Genomic DNA, 17,169 nt, shown 5'->3' on the forward strand with positions numbered 1-17,169 from the left:
TTTCTTTTCTTAGAATAAAATATCTGCTATTTTGAACAAGCATCTACAAACATTCTTTTTAAGTACATCCTAATATTTAGCTCTGTGATAGTGAGTAATCTCTTTGCTATAAGCTATACATTATACATTTACGCAATATGTAAAGTGGTCTACAAATGTCCAAATGAAGTTTTGTTTACACATTGTATGGGAAAGATGGGAAAGATAGAATGGGAAGGATATTAGATTAGAAAGCCCGAATTCGTAGTACTAGCAGCTTGCAATATGTTTCTCCCGTGGAAAAAATGGCTCATTTACCTTATAAGCTGCTTTGGATAGGTAGATCCTTAAGTATTTCAAAGATTTCATTTATAACCTACTATTTCTCCAATATCTGTGTGTTTTTTGTAGCAAGGCTTTATAATGAAAGATCAAGCTTTGCATCGATTTAATGTCTATGTTTGAACTTTACTACTCGTTTCGGAAAATGTGCCCAAGATTACAAATAACTGTAAAATATAATTAGTGAAAAGAGTATCTGGATGTTTATGATTCAAAAATGAAGAACTAGACTCTTATTCCTTTTAAGAGTTAAATGCGCTTTTCATAAAAATCATAAATCTTCTTGAAAGCTTAGGTGCGTCTCCCTGTGCCTCTAATTACAATATTTTAGCTATTCACTCATTTGCTGCAAATAGTTGATAAAGTGTAATGTGTTTTCAGGTTTTAAAGATGACTGAGCAAGAATTCATGGGTGCAATGGGTAAACAGTTTGTTGGTTTTGTTGGCCAATATGGATACGATAGAGTCTTGTCAGTTCTCGGCAGAAATATGAGAGACTTCCTAAATGGTTAGTTGAATTTACATCAAGTTCTAGTCCTAGGATTAATCCTAAAAGAAAGGCATTTCACATAAATGAAGAATTTAATGCAATCCTATTAAAATACAAAGCGCACTTGAATATGTTTAATTGTTTTTTTTTCCTAAAACTATACTAACATCTACATCTAACGAAAATTGACGGAAAACAGCCCAGCGTAGATTATAAAATTCAGAGCAGCAAGTTTAAAAGAGGCTACTCACTACCGTCACTACCGAGCCGTGAACAATCTTCCTATGCCCCAATATATTCAAGTAGGTTCGCTCCTCACTCCCTCCTATGAAGTTCCAGCTTCCCTTCCCCCATTAGGTGACAATCTTGTTCTGGTTTGACCTTAGATGGAAGGCCGAAAAGCACTTTATGTGGCAATTTTTTATCCTTCTTCCGTAAAAGGTGCCCTAGCCATCTCAACCTTTCTTTTATTAAATCCCTCAAAAGTGGGGATTGAACTATATTTTTGACGTAGCTTGTTGTTTGACATTTAATCAGTTAAACTTGCACCTTCGACTATCGTTAGACAATTACTCTGGAAAATATTCAATAGATTTTCCTCTGCTTTTTATTGGCCAATGTTTCAGAACCTTGCGTATCCACTGTCCTTACTTTAGATTCGAATATTTTAATCCTGGTTTGTAGACCCATATTCTTATTTTTCCAAACATTTTCCGATTGTAAGAAACACCCTTTTACCTTGGCTTTTCTACTTTATATATCTTCACTACATCCAGCTTTTTTACTAATAAAGCTACCCAAGTAAGTGAAGCAATCTTTTGCCATCCTTTATTCTTAGAATAATCGATTTAGTATTCTTAAAATTAATTTTTAAAACTATTCTTGCATCCTGAACTCTCAGAACCACGCAAATTCATTCATTTTTCTTAAATTTTGTCTAGGACAAATTAGCTGCATAATCAAATTCTAGCAGAATTTTACCCTCCCACTTGATTCCATGCTCTCCCAAAGTGTTTCTTATTCCTTAGGACAAAGTCCTTCAGATCCATGTGAAAACGGATAGGACACAAACTTTGCTTAACTAATGATTTCACGCTAAACCAGTTACTAACCACATTTACTACCTTAACCCCAGCAATATAGTATCGAAGATTATTATCTGTATGAACAAAATCTGGAAGAGAATACAGGTAGAGGGGTAGTCTGCAATTGTCGAAAAGGCATCAACGTGCATCCAATATCGATGTCAACCGACTCGATTGAGCCCAAAAAAAGTCTGTGGATCTGCATTAAGTCTAAAACGATCAGCGACACTGTTCTTGGGATCTGTTATCGTAGCCCCAACAACACTAACAAATCCGACGAATCTCTGTTCTCCCAAATAGCACCATTCACTAAGAATGTCAATCAAAAGCTTGCTATTATAGGAGATTTCAGTCTCCCTAAGATAGACTGGAATAGGCGATACACCACGGAATCTACTGCAAGCTTGACCAGTAAATTCCTGGACGTCATTAACGAACACTTTCTAGAGCAGCTAATATCTGAGCCAACAAGGATGCGGGGATCTGATACACCAAGTATCCTCGATTTGCTACTGGTAAGCGATGGAGACCTGGTATCAGATATTAAGCAGTTGTCACCAATCGGTAAATCGGATCACTCGGTAATTGTGTTTAGCTTGGAAACGGAGGTTTTGAGGACACGTGTGGCACCGAAACGTAACTACTACAAGGGAGATTACGTTGCTATGAGAAGAGAGCTTTCGGATGTCAACTGGATTGAAGAATTCAGTGGGTTGAAGTCGTTAGACACCATTTACACAAGGTTCACTACGATTGTAGCCTCAATGGAAGAACAACTAATTCCTATGCACAAGAAATACACCAGTGTTGCATTACCTAAAGCCAATATTGAACTGATTAAAGCAAAACAAAAAGTATGGAGAGAATACAAAAGCAATCGACAAAGTAACGACCGAGAGAAAACATTCAAGAGGCTCCGCAACAAGGTTCGGAAAGCAACAAGAAGAGAAGGAAGGCTTAGAGAACGTAAATTAGCTTTATCCTTGAAAGAAAACCCAAAACGTTTCTGGAAACACGTGAACAGCAAAAGGAAAAACAAAAGTGGAGTCTCATCTCTTTACGATCCCATGAAACAAAAGCTGGTACATGACCCAGCGGACAAGGCAAATACTCTTAACAGCCAGTTCTCCTCTGTTTTTACTCAGGAACCTGAGAACGAAGAACACTTTAGCCGCGAGGAACCAATTCAGGGTCTAAGCGACTCGATAAAATCGATAGAGATCAACCATAGCGATGTTCTAAAGAAACTCAGAGAACTTAACCCAAGCAAGTCCACAGGCCCAGACACTCTACATCCAAAACTGCTAAAAGAACTTGCAACGGTAATAACAGAGCCACTAGTCAACATTTACAGAAAGTCTCTTGAACTCGGTGAGCTTCCCGCTATTTGGTAAAAAGTTATTGTCGTCCCAATATCCAAAGGTGGGAAACGAGAAGACCCATCAAACTACAGACCGATAAGCCTCACATGTATCACGTGTAAAGTACTTGAGTCTCTTATTGCAGACCACATCCTAGAACACTTAAAACGTGAAAAAACACTTACCGAAAAGTAGTTTAGTTTTCTTAAGGAACGATCAGCAGAAATCCAACTGCTTTTTGCCACAGACGATTGGAAGAAAAACATCGACAAGGGGTTCCAGGTTGATCTCATATACTTGGATCTCAAGAAAGCCTTTGACAAAGTTCCCCATAAGCGTCTCGTACAGAAGCTCAGGAAATAAGGTCTCTCCTCACCTGGGTCCTCATCCAGTCTTCTTCAATGGATTACGGACTTCTTAACTGGCAGAAAGCAAGTTGTGTGCGTAGAAGGTTGTCTCAGCAATACCGAAGAGGAAGTTCTTAGCGGAGTACCCCAGGGGTCAATCCTCGGCCCTCTTCTGTTTAATCTCTACATCAACGACCTAGTTGAGGGCATCGAATCTGACATCCTTCTCTCCGCAGACGACACAAAGCTCTATTGTGTCATCTCGTCATGTGAAGACATTCACCACCTGCAGGCGGATTTCCAACGAATCGATGACTGGATGAAGAAGTGGATCATGGAAATCAATACCCAGAAAAGTCATATCCTCACTTGGGTCCACAAAAGTTTTCGTCCTCATACTCTCTTGGTTCTGCTGCACTCACTCTTACTAAAGAAGAAAGAGACCTAGGCATCTTAGAGGATTCTGGACTAAACTTCAGTAGCCACTATGAAGCTGTCGTCAAGAAGGCTTCCAAAGTTGCTGGTATGATCAGAAGAAACTTCTCGTGCGAGGACGACAAAATGCTTGCTACGCTCTATAAGTCCCTTGTCCGCCCAATTCTTGAGTATGGACATTGTTCTAAAAGACCATACTACAACAAGGACATAGATGCTCTCGAAAATATTCAGAGGAGGAAAACTAAATTCTCTCCCAGGTTACGCTCCCTTCCCTACGGAGAGCGGCTTAGAAAGCTTGAAATCCCAACTACCACCTATAGATTCCATCGTGGTGACCTTATTGAAATGTACAAGCTCTGCAATGGAGCCTATGATAACGCACAAGCCCAGAGAATCGTGCAGTTCAATAAAAATCATCTTCGAGGACATCAGTATAAAGTGAGTGCGGAACGCTTTTACATGGACATGGGCCGATGGACTTTCGGCAACCGAGTGGTTCAGCATTGGAACAACTTACCAGAAAGAGTATCCACAAACCTATCTGCTTCACAAACCTGCTGACATTGAAGAAGGAAATTGATGAATATTATTCAAGTGACATTTTCGCCATGTGTAAATTTAGAAGAAATGCAAATTAAGATTTTTGTTTTGTAGAGGCTTAACGGCCTGCCATAAAATTTGCGAATATATTTATTATAATATTTTTCTCGTAAATAGCACTAATCACTTAAGCATACCTATCTGGTATGCAACCTTAGGACAGGCGCTTCATTAAGGCTTTGACCCTCGCTAAAGGGCCTAGTCTTGAAAATAAAAGAAAGAGCAAAAAAAAAAAAAAAAACAACAATAAAAACAGAAAAACAGTTTATGGTAAGGAACTGAAATTCAAAAGTGATCCTTGCCAATTTTATGTATTTTATAACAATATCTATGTCAAAATAGTTCTCTTGTAATGGTGAGCCCAGATATCTAAAATTCATTAAATTTGATACTTACCATCAAAAGTTGTTAGCGCTGGGATTTTTATCTTCCTATTCTTCCAAAGTCTTATCAACGTGTTTTATATTCAGAATTATTTCAAAACAATATATTGTTGATGCATATATTGCTATGACGATTTCATTCATGAGGTTTTGGTTTCTATTGACAAGGCTTTCAATCTATTCATAATTTATTATTGTAAATTATTTTATCTATGGCTGGTTTAATTGTCAGTAAGACTGAAAACAAACCCTCCCCTCAGACTCCCATAATGATGTTGAAGTTTAAGGGGGTAATTCGCAACTTGCTGTGTTTCAGCAGTGAAAGGGCCGGTCAGGAAGATTCAGTGAAAAGCTAAGCTGACATATGATACCACCTAGCGAAAATTTTACCGTCTAATCGTAAATAAAGGAGAAGATTGTAAGTTATTTAAAAATTAACCACGCTTCTATTGCTACATTAAATTTTTGTCGATACATCAATGTTAACAATAGATGTAGGTTACGATACTGAGAGATTTTCAAAAATCCTATTCATTTCTTGAATTGATTTACAATATACTAAAGAAAAAAAAAGTCAAAATTGCCAGTTATATTAACGTCATGAGTTTAACAGTTTGAATTTATCACTAAAAATCGCTAGCTTGAAACGTTTTACACTCGCACACTGTATTTGCTTTCCAAGTCTAGCCAATTTTTGTCATCTTGTGAATACCGTGCTGACAGACTGCCGCTAATCACGAATAATCAAAGTAAACAGTGAAAAGCTAAGCCAGCTTGGCTTTCCAGCCCACGCATAACGCCCTGTAATATACATGAAATAATGCTTCGAGAATAAAACAATTATCAACGGGCTGGAATAAAATTTAAAGAAGAATTCAGAATCGTGTTCATCAAACTCATTCTATTAACAATACAACTCCCAACTTCTCCCTCTTCTTTGAAGGTAGCTTACGGTGACAAACTTTCGCACATTTACTAATGAGGTCGGTGAGACGTGGATGCCGATCTCCTGGTGCTCTGTCAGTAATCTTCCTGAACCAGGAGTTATATGCGTGGATGGGGGTAAATCATCCGACGCTTACCATATTTCCCTTAGGTTCTTTTAAGTACCCATTTGATGTTGGATGGACTTTTGGCTTGTCTTGCATAGAAACACAAGTAAACCTAGCCTCAAATAACAGCAGTCACCTCCAAGACTCAAACCATCGATCTTTTACTTCTGAGTTTGGTGTAGTAGCATTTCAGTCCTGAGAGATTTCAGGTAGCCATGTGAATTAAATTATTTTTATTTTCTACTTTAAGAATTCAGCAATAAAAGGGAAGCAATAATTCAGTGTAACGTAAAATATATGCTTAATTAGGGTCGAAATATTCATTTAAAGTTTGGAATTTTCCACTTTCTTACGAAAAACATTTCCTATTGTTCTACTCGTTATTTGTTGTTTATGATGGAAAGGCAGTGCGGTCTTTGAAAATAACTAGAATCTGTAATTTTCGCTTGATTGGGCTTCCTTCAGATTTTCTAGGGCCATTTATTTAGTATAATCACTCCTGGAAAATAAAAATAAAAAACATTGAAACAGATTTCCGTGATCATTCAATAAAAAAATTAAATGACAAAACAATTTCTTTTCAACTGAAAATCAGGGAGTAACATTAAAACTCAACACGAACAGAAATTATCCTGTATATGAAGGGGTTGCCCTCCCCCTCTTCAATACCCTACTCTGCACGCTAAAGTTTTTAGCACTAATGGAAAAGTTTTCGATTCCAACTAAACGGCCTTTGTGTTTCAGAAGTCGTTCTTAAAAATTAAGAGAAACAGTCAAACTTTAGCGCAAACATCAAGTTATTGAGAAGGAGGGCAATCCTTTTATATACAAAATGGTTTTGTTTGTTTCGAGTTTTAATGTTGCTCCTTACTTTCAGTTATAATAATTTGTTTTTCATTTAATTTTTAATTGTTTTTCAAATCAATCAATCAATCAATCAATTTATTAATAGTAAAAGAAAATTACAAAACGTAAAGTAATTTCGAAGCCCAAGAAGCTTAGTTTGTAACGAGCCAACAAAATAAAATCAAACACTTATAAAAAAAAACTAAAACAAGACAAGGATATTTATCATATAGGAGATATAGAAGGAAAATCAAACATATAACTAAAATGAAGAAAAGAGATAAAAAATTAAGATGGAATCCAAAAAACATTTTTGAATCTGAAAAACATATTAAATAAAGAGGAAAGAGACATATAAATTAGGGTAAAATAATAATATTAATAAAAAAGACAACATTAAACTGGGAATACCAGACGAGAAACTGTCTTTACAGAGTGAAATAGAAGCACATCAGGAGGGGTGGAGTTCCATAGTAGAACTGATTGATAAACAGGATGCCTATGAGCTGCTGTTGATGATTGTTTAGGTAAAATGAATCTGCGCAAAGAATTTCGTAAGGAAGAAGAGTACCTACCTGAGTCTGTCCGGAAGAAAACTGCTACAGAGACGGTGGAAGTACGCCTTGAAAAGCAGAGTGAATAAATAAAGATCTTTTATCTTTATCTTTTATATATTTTATATAAGATCTTTTATATATTAGATCACTTTTACCTAAAATACGTTCCAGCGGAGCTATTCCAGTATCATTATAAGGGTGAGAGGAAGGGTAAAGCCCAGGGAACGTTGAATTTTGCATCTTTTTCCTCAGGAGAAACTCAATAAATGCGTCTCTATCTGATTTATTTTTGTATTTTTCCCCAGGGGAAACGTATCAAACCGCTGGTCCTAGAAGACGGAAAGAAGGTACATCAAACAGTTCGTGGTAACGAACTGTAGTAAGGAGCGACCCGGCTCAATAGTAACCGAAACTCTAAAAAATGGAATTTTGATACCAATAGTTATATCAAAAGAATCGCATTTTAATGCTGATTTTAAATATAGAAGTCATCAAGATCAGTTATACCCATCAAAAGTTACGAGCCTGAGAAAATTTGCCTTATTTTAGAAAATAGGGGGAAACACCCCCTAAAAGTCGTACAATCTTAACGCGCCATCACATTCAGCGTATCAGAGAACCTTATTGTAGAAGTTTCAAGCGCCTATCTACAAAAATGTGGAATTTTGCATTTTTTGCAATAAGACAAATCACAGATGCGTGTTTATTTGTTTTTTCCCAGGGGTGATCGTATCGACTGAGTGATCCTAGAATTCCACGACAGGGCTCATTCTAGCGGAAATTAAAAGTTCTAGTGCCCTTTTTAAGTGACCAAAAAATTTGAGGGAACACAGCCCCCCTCCCTCCCAGATAGCCATTTTATTCACCATAGTCGAACAACTGTCTTTAGGGACGACTTACTCCCCCGCAGTCCCCGTGGGAGGGGCTGGAAGTTACAAACTTTGACCTGTGTTTACATATAGAGATGGTTACAGGGAAGTGTAAAGACGTTTTCAGGGGGATTTTTTTGGTTTAGGGGGAGAGTTGAGGGAGGGAATTACATGGGAGGATATTTCCATGGAGGAACTTCTCATGGGGGGAGATAATTTCAATTAAGGGGGTGCAGAATTTTCTGGCATTATTTGAAAAAACAATGGAAAAATAAATATGAAAAGTTTTTCCTACTGAAAGTAAGGAGCAGCATTAAAACTTAAAACGAACAAAAACTATTACGCATATGAGGGGTTTACCTCCTCATTATACTTAACTCTTTACGCTAAAGTATTTTTAGTAATTTCAACTATTTATTCTACGGCCTGTGTGATTCAGAGGTCATTCTTAAGGAATTGGGACATTTAAGCTTAGTGTAAAGAGCTAGGTATCTACGATGGTTGAACCCTCTCGTATACGCAATAAAAACATACGAATATAGAAGTTCGTTACGTAAGTTAATTCGTGAGTTACGCATAATTTTTACCAATCAAAATGTTTGTAAAAAGTTAAAAGTTCTAGGTATCTTTTTAAGTAATCAAAAAATTGGAGGGAAACTAGGCCTCCTGCATCACTCCTTTTTTTCAAAATCTTCCGATTGATTGCAATTAATTTATAAGGAAATTTTGTTTTTAATATTTATGTGCGGAGAGCCAAGATCAAAACTTGCATTAATTCAAAAACGTCAAGAAACTAAATAAAAAAAACAAGTTTTTTTAAATGAAAGTAAGGAGCAACATTAAAACTTAAAACGAACAGAAATTACTCCGTATATGAAAGGGGCTTTTCCTCCTCAACGCCCCGCTCTTTACGCTGAAATTTCTTATCGTTTAAAAAAGTAGAGTTAAGAGAAAGATTCAAACTAAGATTAGAGATTCTAATGCCGTTTTTAGTAGCAAAGAGTTTGTGTCATGGAAATGTGGCATTTTCTGCAATTTTGTGGCACCAAACTACGATTTTGCCTAATAGCAAGCTAAATTGCTATCGATAGAAAATTTTAAGGTACCCAAACAACTCAACTAGATATTAAGCTTCTCTAATTCAGAATAAATAATGCCGCACGGTGGCGAATTCGTTCATAAGAACTCGTATAGCCTACGCAAGATGAATGGTCTATTTAAACAATTATTTCAAAGCTTCATTTAACTAAGTTTGTTTACTTGATGTTTCATACGATTATGTACATTTATGTATAATTACCCATTCATATTCTTTCATATTATTCATTCATATTCTTACTGGCATAAAAACTGGAAAGTTGGAGGAAGGGCAATTCATTTGGGACCTCAGGAAATTTACAAAGAGGGAGAGGCAGGTGACATCAAACACCGTATTGGGTTTTTAAGTATTAAAAAGTTAGTGGTTACGAATTGTAAGCAAAGAGCGACTATATCTAATAGTAGCCAAGACTCTATAAAAAAATGTTATAATAACGTATAGGCTTACACTAAAAGAGTTCGATTTTTATAGTGATTTCTAATATATAAGTATCATTGAGTGTGAACTGCCCATTAAGAGTTACGAGCGTGGGAAAATATATAGACTTATAAAAATAGAGGGAAAACAACCTAAAAAGGGCCTGTGATTTTGATTAAAGTTACGCCATGGAGTCTGAAATATAACAGAACTCTATGGTAGAGGTTTTAAGCCCTTATTTGTAAAGTATGAAATTTTGCATTTTTTTTCTGGGGGGATCGTTGATATCTGTTTATGTGTTTTGTTTTTGTTGGTGTCATTTTTCTCAGGGCTGATCGCATCAAACCAAATGCTCTAGAACATCGAAGATGGTTCATAGGAGAGGAAACTGAACGCCATTATGACCTTTCCATTTTACCAGAAAAGATTATAACGATAAAAATTACTACTTTCTGCAATTTTGTGGCGTAAAACAAAAATTTTAGCCCAAATGGTGTCGAAAAGCAATCGAGTGAATATTTTGAGAGTGTCCAATTGATTAAAATTTATTGGAGAACTTATTATTGAACTTTCCAGTTTCAGTGAGAGCAATGCCACAGGCTAGCACTTTCGTTTTAGAAACTGATCTCTAATCCCTTCCGATTCCCCGGAAGATTTTTGGTGTACGCCTTTAATTTTGATGTTGGGAGGGGGAGTGATAGCGCCCATTCTATTTTCACAATCTTTTTACGTGATGCAAAGAAGATTACATTCACATGTCTACCTGCACAGAAGCGGAAAAATGAGATACTATTTTTGCACAGTATTTAAGGTCTTCTTGTTTTCTAGGGGACTTCGAACCTCCACTGGCGCCAGTGGCACAGGTATAAGGGAAGAGTGGTCTTCAAAGGTGTCTTAGCGCAGCACCAACACCTTGACTTTTGGCTTATGTTTTAAATCATGTTTTTAGTCTTATTTAGCTTTTGTGTATAAATTTGTCGGCGCACTGGAGTATTTTGTAACCACATTCTTTATATCCCCCCTTAAGACGCAAAACCCTAGCTGCGGCCCTGAATCGTGTGCATGGGGAACATCAGTAAAAACAGGCTTTTTTCCAAAAGACCCTATAAATAATTTTCGATTTTCAAACCCCACTCTCCTAATAAATATTCGATGGGTGCATTTTTTTAGGAATAAATTTTATCCTCAAAGGATTATTTAATGAATATCAAACTTGGGCGTGAGAAACAGAAGTTTCTTACGCCTAAGTTTCTCGTCTTAGTGCAGGCAGAAAAATTGTTTAATAATAATTGCTATCATCTGATTTGAAACACACAAAAACACAAATACAGACACAGAGACATGCAAACAGAGGCTCAGTCACACAGGCGCGCTGGGAGAGAAACGAAAAACACACACAAAAAACATAAAGTCAGACATACAAAGACACAAACACGCAGAGTTAGACAAACAAAAACGCAAAGACAGACACAGAAACATGCAAAGAGACGCTCAGTTACAGAAAAACGTTGGGAGAGATACAAAAAAAAAAAAAAAACCAAAAAGACAAAGTTAGACACACAACACACAGAGTCAAACACAAAAAACACAGACACAGACAGAAATGCGAAGAGACGCTCTGTCACACAGAAACCATGGGAGAGAGACAATTAACGCACAAAGACAAAAAGAAACAAAGGAAGAACAGGAGACATGCTAACAGACGCTCGTTCACACAGGCACGATGAAAGAGAGACAACAAACACACACAAAAAAAAAAAAACAAGGTCAGACACAAAAACAAACAAAATCACAAAGACAGACACAGAGACATGCTAAAAGACGCTCAGTCACAGAGGCAAGGTGGGAGAGAGTAAAAAACACTCAAACACATGGTTGGAAACACAAATATAAACAGTCAGACACACAAAACCATAAAGACAGACACAAAGACATGCAAACAGACGCTCAATTATGCAGGCACGGTGGGGGAGAGAAAAAACTCACGCACATAAAAATAAGGTCACACATACAAACACACAGACACGGTGTGAGACACACAAAGCACACACGCAAAAAAAAACAAAGTCAGAAACACAAACTTACAGAATCAGACACACAAAAATACAAAGACAGACACAGAGACGCTCAGTCACACAAAGACGATGAAAGAGAGACAAAAAACACAAAAAATACAAAGTCAAACACAGAGGCATGCAAACAGGTGCTCAGTCACACTGGCACGCTGAGAGAGAGAGAGAGAGAAAAAAACCCACAAAAACACAAATTCAGACACAAAAAGTAACAAACACACAGAGTCAGACAAACAAAAACACAAAGAAAGACAGAGAAACATGCAAACAGACGCCCAGTTACACAAGCACTGTGGGAAAGAGACAAAAAACTGACGCAAAAACACAAATTAATACAGACAACCCACAGAGTCAAACACACAAAAACACAAAGTCTGTCTTTTTTAAAAACTGTCAAAGTACTGTCTTTTTAAAATAGTAAAAAACTTTAGCGTAAAGAGCGGGGCGTTGATGAGGAAGCAGCCTCTTTCATATACGAAGTAATTTCTGTTCGTTTTAAGTTTTAATGTCGCTCCTTACTTTCAGTTGAAAAAACTTGTTTTTTTTATTTAATTTCTGAACGTTTTTGAATCAAAGCATGTTTTGATTTTGGCTCTCCGCGGAGGAATAATTAAAACAAAATTTGCATATTTTTTTTGCATAATGGCTTTCTCATAATTTGGATCGAATGATTTTGAGAAAAAAGAGCAGGGGAGGAAGCTTAGTTACACTCGAATTTTCTGGTTAATTAAAAAGACAACTAGAACTTTTAATTTTTTACGAATCTTTTTATTAGTAAAAGATATACGTAGCTTATAAATTAGCTTACGTAAAGAACTTTTTATTCTCATGTTTTTATTACATATATGAGAGGGCTTGTCCCCTCGTCAGTACCCCTCTCTTTACACTAAATCTTAAATTTTGTCCCCAATTCATTAAGAATGACCCCTGAATCACAAAAGCCGTAGAATAAATAGTTGACATTACTAAAAATACTTTAGCGTAAAGAGTGAGGTATTAGGAGGAGGTGAGCCCCTCAAATGGGTAATAATTTCTGTTCGTTTTAAGTTTTAATGCTGCTCCTTACTTCCAGCTGAAAAAAACTTTTTCATTTTTATTTTTCCATTGTTTTTTTTTTTAAATAATGCTAGTAAATTTTGCGCTCCCTTCATGGAAATTTTCTTCCCCCATGACAAATTCATCGATGGAAAGTTCCCCCAGCATATCTCCCTCTTCTCAACCCCTCCCCTAACCAAGAAATCCTCCTGAAAACGCCTGTACACTTCCCAGTAACCATTACTATATGTAAGGACGGGTCAAAGTTTGTAGCTAATAGCCCCTCCCACGGAAACTGTGGGGGAGTAAGTCGTCCCCAAAGACATAGTTATAAAGTTTTTCGACTAAGCTGATTAAAATGGCTGTCTCAGAATTTTGATCCGTTGACTTTAAGGAAATAAAGGGAGGGGGCCTAGGTGCCCTCCAATTTTTTGGTCGCTTAAAAAGAGCACTGGAATTTTTTATTTCCGTTAGAATGAGCCCTCTCACAACATTCTAGGACAACTGGGTCGATACGATCACCCCTGGGAAAAACAAACAAACAAATAAACACGCATCCGTGATCTGCCTTCGTTAATATTCTATGACTTTTAGGGGATGTTTCCCCCTATTTTCTAAAATAACACAAATTTTCTCAGGCTCGTAATTTTTGATGGATGACACTAAACTTGATTAAATTTATATATTTAAAATCAGCATTAAAATGCAATCCATTTGGTGTAGCTATTGGTATCAAAATATCCATTTTTAGAGTTTTGGTTACTATTGAGCCGGATCGCTCCTTACTACAGTTCGTTACCACGAACTGTTTGAAACACAGGTCAAAGTTTGTAACTTGCAACCCCTCCAACGGGGACTGCGGGGGAGTAAGTCGTCCCCAAAGACATAGTTATTGGGTTTGTCGACTATGGTAAATAAAATGGCTATCTCAGAATTTTGATCCGGTGACTTTGGGGGAAAATGAGCGTGGGAGGGGGCCTAGGTGCCCTCCGATTTTTTGGTCACTGAAAAAGGGCACTAGAACTTTTAATTTCCGTTAGAATGAGCCCTTTTTTGACATTCTAGGACCACTGGGTCGATCGATCACCCCTGGGAAAACAAAAACAAAAAACAAAAAAACGAATAAACACGCATCCGTGATTTGTCTTCTGGCAAAAAATGCGAAAGTCCACATTTTTGTAGATAGGATCTTGAAACTTCTACAATAAGGCTCTCTGATAGGCTGAATCTGATGATGTGATTTTCGTTAAGATTGTATGACTTTTAGGGGGTGTTTTCCCCTATTTTCTAAAATGAGGCAAATTTTCTCAGGCTCGTAACTTTTGATAGGTAAGACTAATCTTGAGTTATATATTAAAGTTATATGTCTAATCTGAAAGTTATATATTTAAAATCAGCATTAAAATGCGATTTTTTTATGTAACTATTGGTATCAAAATTCCATTTTTTAGAGTTTCGGTTACTATTGAGCCGGGTCGCTCCTTACTACAGTTCGTTACCACGATCTGTTTGATACCTTATGTTATTACCATCTTTTTTAATCATCCTTCGTATTTCTGTTTTTTTTGTAGGTCTTGACAATCTACATGAATATTTAAAATTCTCATATCCAAAAATGAAAGCACCGTCATTCTTCTGTGACAATGAAACAACGGAAGGATTAATCCTACATTATAGATCGAAAAGAAGAGGATTTGTTTATTATACAATGGGACAAATAAAACAAGTGAGTAGCCTACTTTTCATCCTATTTTTGAACAAGATAAAATGTATGAACCAGTAGCTTTCAATTAAGTTTCACCATGTACTTAACTAGCAAACTACATTAATCTGACTTCGTAATTTTAGAAATGGTAACACAAAGAAATGGTCTCCCTTAAAGTTGTGACCTATTTCGTTCATTCACGGCTACAGGAAAGGCTTGTATATATTGATTCTCGTTGTCACTTGTCTTCTAACCAGAGACAATATGAGCCTTTTCTTGGTGTCATGGTGTCACCATAGGTTCGATACAACTACCCCTGTGGATTTGTGGAAAAAAACAAATTATTCCTTAAAGCTGTGACCTATTTAGATTCTTTTGTCCTAAAAAGTTAATTTGCTAGTTTTAAGAGAAAAAAATATGTAGCCGATTTCTGGACCGAGATCCGGCACGGCTACGCGGCAGGCTTGTACATATTGATTTTCATTGTCACTTGCCCTCTAGCCGCCGGCAATGCTAGCCTCTTCTTGATGTCTTGGACTGGGCCCTGGCATGGCTACCTGAAAGGCTTGTATTAATTGATTGTCTTTCTAACTGCTTTAGACTTCTAGTCTCTAAATCTAGTCTTCTAACTGCAGAGAAACTACTGTTTGTCTGCCTTTTGTTTGTTTAGGCCAGTTGCATATTCTAAATCCCTTCTAAAAGTACACCGGGGTGTCATATTTGGAGGTACATCTGGGGTTTTCTTATTCATGTTCAGAAAACAGATTTGATAACATAGAATTTCTGACTACACAGACTCAGTGACAAAAGAAATGGAACAGTTAAGACAGTCAATTAGATTGAGTCCAATTCCAACTCTATTAAATCGATGCCTTTTATTTGATTGGTGGTTTATTATCTCGTGATTTTTTTTTATACCAAAAACTTTTTTTTCAGAGGATATAGTATTGTGGGCCGTCTCTAGCGTAGAACACTTGGTTTCACACTGCCTAGACACTTTATAGTTTCTTTCTTGTATCAGTTATACTGAAACAAAATGTGTCATCTTACAATATATTAAATTGTAACCAACTGATGTCTATGTACTGTGAAAATGATCATTTCATATTTATCCTAAAACAGAATTAAGTTCTATTTTTTTAAGCAGTTCGTGGTAATAAACTGTAAATAAAAGGCAACATGCGTCTATGGTAACTGAAACTCTAGAAAAGGAAATCAGACAATCATGCCACAGAAGAGCGCCGATATCAGACTTTTAATGCTACACATAAACATGTTTGGCCAAGGCAGGGCTAAAACTCTATTGAGCAAAATTCTGAGACTGCAAACAGGCCTAGGATTATTAACAAGGCATGTATACAGCCTACAAATTTCAGATCTTACCACATCTAAGTGCCGATTTCTGTTATTTTGTGCTGCAAAATACAAATTTTAGCCCCAAATGGGTGAGAATTTAGCAGAAAAAAAATCTTGAGACAGTTAATAAGCTGGGATATGAACACAAGCTAAATAAATTATCTCGCCGTTTCCGATGTTTTGCTTCCGAACACTGCCATATTCGTATTTTATATATATATATATTATATATATTTAATATTATATATTATATTATTATATAATATTACTAGCTGTTGGGGTGGCGCTTCGCGCCACCCCAACACCTAGTTGGTGGGGGCGCTTCGCGCCCCCCCAAGCCCCCCCGCGCGCGTAAGTCGTTACGCGCCATAATAGTTACGCGCCATTGTAGTTGTGTCCCTATGTCCCACCTGTGAATATAGATATATATATATATATATATATATATATATATATATATATATATATATATATATATATATATATATATATATATATATATATATATATATATATATATATATATATATATATATATATATATATATATATATATATATATATATATATATATGGTTTTAACTACGTAAAACTTGCGAATATACAACATTCTTTGCTGTCCCATTGTCTTTGCATATAAATAGATTGTCAGGTTTACCGACTCTTGAACATGCAACATATAATGGTCCATGGGAAAATAATCTGTATTCAGATCTATACCTCATGATTCTAATGATTGCCCTTGAGCTTTGTTGATGGTGATTGCTAATCGACCATTCCCTGTCCCGGTGTCCCGGTCGTCATTTACATCCCCCTGTTTCCCGTGTCCCTGTGTCCCGGTCGTCATTTATATTCCCTGTGTCCCGGTCGTCATTTGTATCCCGGTGTACCGGTCTGTATATACATTCGTTTTTTAGTTTTGTTTTTCTCCTTTATTTTTTTCCTTTTTTTTTCTTTTTTAGTTTATTTAGATTTTTAGATTTTTTAGTTTTTTTATTAGTTTTTAGTTTTTTTTTCTTTTTAGTTTTTTTGTAGTTTTTACCTTCTTTTTAGTTTTGTTAATTTTTTTTTTTACTTATGTCCTGGTCGTCATTTATACTCCCTGTGTCCCGGTGCTTTGTTGATTGCTAATCAAA

At 36.4% G+C, this 17,169-nt stretch overlaps 1 protein-coding gene across 1 annotated transcript in view; it reads left to right on the forward strand.

Moving 5' to 3' along the window:
- Positions 1-17,169, forward strand: part of LOC136039212 (soluble guanylate cyclase 88E-like) — a 244,514-nt gene that overhangs the window by 39,398 nt on the left and 187,947 nt on the right. Inside the window, exons 3-4 of the mRNA XM_065722741.1 lie at positions 703-829; positions 14,544-14,698. Of these exons, the coding sequence (XP_065578813.1) occupies positions 703-829; positions 14,544-14,698 (282 nt within the window). The remainder of the gene's footprint in view (positions 1-702; positions 830-14,543; positions 14,699-17,169) is intronic.

This window comes from Artemia franciscana, chromosome 2 (assembly GCF_032884065.1).
Source record: "Artemia franciscana chromosome 2, ASM3288406v1, whole genome shotgun sequence".
NCBI classification, from domain to species: domain Eukaryota; kingdom Metazoa; phylum Arthropoda; class Branchiopoda; order Anostraca; family Artemiidae; genus Artemia; species Artemia franciscana.